Here is a 5,275-nt window from a genome sequence, read left to right as displayed (position 1 = left end):
TCTCTCTCTCTCTCTCTCTCTCTCTCTCTCTCTCTCTCTCTCTCTCTCTCTCTCTCTCTCTTCTTAGAAAATAATAAACGAAAGAGTTAATATAATTTACGTATTATAAAATGTAAAATAGCATTGTTTCTGAAAATAGTAAATTAGTTTTTTCTATGCAAGTTTTTCAGAATTTTTAATATTTAGTCACTTCAAAGTATCTTTTTTTTCTTCAGATTTTCAAATTGCCAATAATGTATCTATTGGACATAGAGGACATACAACGATGCTTACTTCAAGATACAGGTTCATTGAATTCTGTCACATTGAAGTTTTCATTTGGTGATACTGTAGATGAATTTCCGTCACATTATGCTACTGAAATTGATAACAAATGTAAGATAACGTAAAAATAAAATTAAACCGCTGTTTATAGATTCTTTAATCTTAATGTGTACAAAGAAAAAGATAAACAGATGGCTATCAGCCAACAAATATTTTTAACGTAATGCATCTTTCTACATAGCATGTATTTATTACGTATTTTAAATGTATCTACTTTAAATTATTATATTATTAATTGATATTTTATGATGTATATTATCACAGCGCCAATTTTATTACGCATGTTATATAATACAATTACCGCTGAGGTATTTCGAAAGGGTCTTATTACATATTTGGTCAAACAGTAAGTATATTTATTATAGCATTACATTATTATTATATGTCATAATATTAAATATTATAAGTATAATAATACTTCTATCTAATATTTATAATGCTATATATAACATCATCAGAATTTATATTATTGTTGTTCACTCGATTATTGTTGTTTAATTATAGGTTTTGGTCCACTTTCAGAATGTTTTGAAAAAACGTATTTTTATATAAATTTTTATAATGTATGTAATGTTAACTATATAAATAAAAACGTATTAGAAATAGAGTTTTTTACGTTTTTATTCAATTATAATTTAATATATGTTTAATATATGTTAGTTTGAAACGATATAATAAGTTTTTACATGTATCTATATATCCGATTATATTAAATATTCCCTTAAATTCTTTAATAGTCAATATACAATATTCTATGTTTGTTAAATTTATAGTCAATTTAGCACAGCCATTCCGAACGATTTGTGGAGCGCCATGCAAAGTGCTCTAGACGAATCTGATATCCCGCACGAAAACTATACAATAAAAGAAGTGATGGATACTTGGATGAATCAAGAACGTTATCCTCTTGTACATGTGGAGCGAAATTACGAAACTGGCGAAGTAACAATATCACAAACATGTGTTCGGCAATATGGTGAGACTGAGAATAAAACTACTAAATGGTGGATCCCTATAACTTTCGCTACACAATCTAATCCAGATTTTTCCAATACTGTACCTCGTTATTGGTTACGACCAGATCAACATAACATAAGCTTTATAATTAACTCAGATGATTGGATTATTGTTAATTTGCAACTTAGTGGTAAGTATATATAAAAAAATTTAATCTTTTTATTTTATTTACATCGTTTTTATTAAATATATTTGCATGTATTTTTTTATTTATAAGAGCTTAAAAGAAATTTATGTATTTAATTTTTCAAAATTGTGCCAAATATTATAATTAATATAAAATGATTAGAATCCATAACTGATATATTTTGTTGTAATATTAGTATATAATATATATATTACATTGTGTATTACATTAAAAAAAAAGTTAAAAACGAATATTTGGAAATATATCTTGATAAATTCAAATTCAATAAAAGACTTAATAATACATACAATGAATAATATAACAGGCTACTATCGTGTTAATTACGATATCAGGAATTGGAAAAAAATTTCACATTACTTAAATACTAATGAATATGTGAATATACACGTTCTTAATCGTGCTCAAATCATTGCTGATTCGCATGCCATGGTAATAGATAATCGAATAAATGGTTATTTATATCTTCAACTGATAAATTACCTCAAGCGAGATACAAATGGTGTAGCATGGCAACCATTGTTAGATATTTTACAAACTATATCGAAGCCTCTCTTATTGCCAGAAATGAAACATGTCAAGGTATATAATATTCAAGTTATATAAAATATTATGAATAATCCTAATTTCTTTTCGTAGTACATAAATTGATTTAATCTTAAATTTGCATTTTTTTTTAAAGCCAATATGTAGAAAAGTTATATTATTTGCACGTAATATAATTGAAGCAGATTTTTTTTAATATACAAAAATGACATTTTCATATAGCAATGGCTTATAATATTAAAAAAATAAAAATAGTAATAGTAAAAAACGAACATAAAATAGAATAGAATAGAATTTATTTATACTTCAATATACAAGCAGTATACAAAAAGGGGACTTTACAGAAATACTTAATTCATTCACACTCTTACACTTCTCTCCCGCCTTTGTCTACAAATCTAACTATTACTATACATTCTCTTTTACCTATACATAATCTCTATATCACAGCCCTATTTTACAGCGCGCGCGCGACATGCATAATTATCAATATAAATATTGATATAAATATTCGCCAATATTTAACATATGCGTAAAGTTATACATTGATCGTCTGGGGTGGTGTCTTAAACCGAATACATTACTTTGATTTCTAGAAACGCTACAAGCAACTCCTCCATAAGTTTCTTCAGCATATAAAATACAAAGGAAATCGTAATGATGACGATGTCACAAAATTAATAAGACTAACCGCCTTAAAATGTGCATGTGATTTCGGTAACAAGAAATGCAAGAAAATAATCGCGCTTAAATTAAACAGACATCTTATGAATCCCAAAACTCACAAGTAATAATCTTACATTCTAGATTATTTCGTAAATTGTATTTGATGTGTGCATGCATACACGTGCATATGGATATATTACAGTCGACTCTCTATTTCTTCAAATTGTCGAGACCAAATATTCATCTTACACTTTCTATATAAATCAATCTCCATATTTAATAATGACATAATGACATAATAAATATAATGTTGCGTACGAGCAAAAATATAAGTACAATAAAATGACAAACTGCACTACCGATATATCTTTCTTCATTTTATTTCTTTATTGTAGTATTATTATGTAATGATGTATAACAAGTGTTTTACACTACAGAATAAAACAATAGCGCAGAATGAGAATTTAATTTTACAAATTTATGATTATTTAATAAACATGCAACAGGATTACGGAACACGTGTGCGCGTAAAAATACGAAATTTGATAAAATAGAAAATCGGCTACTGTATAAAATATATGTATCCTTCCTTAATAAATATTTATTTTAGAATTTTACGAGAAGAAAAATTTATGTACTGTACCGGTATGATGGCAGCCAATAGCACTACTTGGAATAAAATGTTTGATATATATATAAAGAGAAAACTAAAAGAGGACCCAAAAAGATTATTGAAGGGCTTGAGTTGCGCTGAAAATCCTAATATCATCATCAACTATTTAAATATATTAGCATTCAATACTTCATTTTTTGATAATGATGATCATTTACATGTCTTCACATATATTCTTAAGAGGCATTCACATAACGATAAAATCCTTAAATACATATTAAACAATTTTGAAGCTATAAAACCTAAGTAACAATATTTCTCTTCGTAATTGTCTATTTTCTTAATCATAAAAATTTGTTAACATGTTATTTTTTGATTTTATAGATCACTTAGTACACCTGCAATGGTAAAACTTATTCTTGACAATGTTTATTTTTTTAAAGAAATTGACAAGGTAAATTTTATAATTCTAAATTTATAGTTATTGTATAGTATTGTTTTATCGGTTTAACCCTAATAATAATAATAAAAAAATAATCTGATGCAAAATCGTTTTAACCCTAAAACTACAAAATCTTGTAGCAATTATTGCTATCACGTTGCAAAATTGTTAGAACATTGTAAACGATATTATTGGATTTTATAAGTTTTAAATAAAGAGATGTTTTACATGAGAAATTATAAATTAATATAATTTTATATAATTAAATTAATATTAATAATCAACAGTATTTTTATATATAAAGGTTATGCATTATATTTTTGAGGAAAATCATATTATAAAATCAAGTGTAAAATCGATGTATGTTAAATTCATAAAATATAAATCGAATATTTGTTCACTAATTAATATTAAATCGATTATTCAATAGAAAATAGTTTAGAAAAATTTCAAGAAAATCATCCTATATTGTAAATTATAATAAATTCATTCGATTCTCATTTTTCTTAAATAAATAAAGGACAATCATTTTATGGCGTACATTTCCACAGTTAAGGAATTTAATATTTTTTATACATATATCTTAATATTATGTACTTATCTTATTATTAAATTAAAGCTTATAATGCATCGAATTGCTGCATAAAAATAAATTACTATTTATTTAATATCTCGAACTGATCTGTTTTAGGTGGAAAAATTCTTACAAACTAATTTCAAACAAGATCCAAAAATTTTGTCTGAATCTAAAAAACTGATAGACAATAGTAGAGAATATCTTTGGAAAATCATACACGATGTTAAAAGGAAGTTTGACTTCAACAAATTTCACTTTCACAAGAAATTATTTTCAAGATATTCACCTAGAAAGAAGTCAATAAAACAAGTATAATAAAAAGATAATCTGATGCAAAACTTACATTTGCTTATATTAACTTCTAATAATAAGATTATGTTTATCATATGTTTATCATATGTTTATTTATTATATCAAATTGTAAATAATTTATTTTAAATATTTTTAATATTTTTCAATTTTATAATATTTAATATTTTATTAGTAGTTTAGAAAAGCTAATGATAAAATTTTAACATATTAATTTTTTCTCAATGACAAATAATTTATATAACATATTAGACTCTTTGATATCATTTATAAGATATTTTTATAAACACTATAACTCTGATTTACATTCAGTTCGAAGCACTTGTAATTGAATTGTTTCAAATGATAAATTTATAATATTTTCTAGATATTTTATATATATATATATTACATTTACTTGTATAACTTTCTAATTATTTTTATCTATTATTACCGTCTTGTGATTTATTTTTATTTTTAACATTTTTAAATAATTTTATGATATACTGCAATATTTTAATAGTCTGAAGAAGCTATTGATAAAATCTTTTGACACATTAATCATTTATAATAATCAACAAATAATTTATATAATATTACATAACATATTACACTCTTTGATGTCGGTTGTATAAAATATTTTTATAACCACAGTAA

General features: G+C 24.3%; 1 protein-coding gene across 1 annotated transcript in view; it reads left to right on the top strand.

The window, feature by feature from the left end:
• The window catches only part of LOC105627325 (aminopeptidase N-like), a 12,530-nt gene extending 7,885 nt beyond the window's left edge, over window positions 1-4,645 (top strand). The window contains exons 2-9 of the mRNA XM_012208611.1: window positions 216-375; window positions 589-670; window positions 1,098-1,471; window positions 1,794-2,068; window positions 2,629-2,819; window positions 3,309-3,617; window positions 3,696-3,765; window positions 4,445-4,645. Of these exons, the coding sequence (XP_012064001.1) occupies window positions 216-375; window positions 589-670; window positions 1,098-1,471; window positions 1,794-2,068; window positions 2,629-2,819; window positions 3,309-3,617; window positions 3,696-3,765; window positions 4,445-4,645 (1,662 nt within the window). The remainder of the gene's footprint in view (window positions 1-215; window positions 376-588; window positions 671-1,097; window positions 1,472-1,793; window positions 2,069-2,628; window positions 2,820-3,308; window positions 3,618-3,695; window positions 3,766-4,444) is intronic.
• Window positions 4,646-5,275: the final 630 nt, after the last annotated feature.

This window comes from Atta cephalotes, assembly GCF_000143395.1.
Source record: "Atta cephalotes unplaced genomic scaffold scaffold00008, whole genome shotgun sequence".
Classification (NCBI taxonomy): domain Eukaryota; kingdom Metazoa; phylum Arthropoda; class Insecta; order Hymenoptera; family Formicidae; genus Atta; species Atta cephalotes.
Note: the sequence above shows the minus strand (reverse complement) of the source record. Positions and strands in the feature narration are given on the sequence as shown.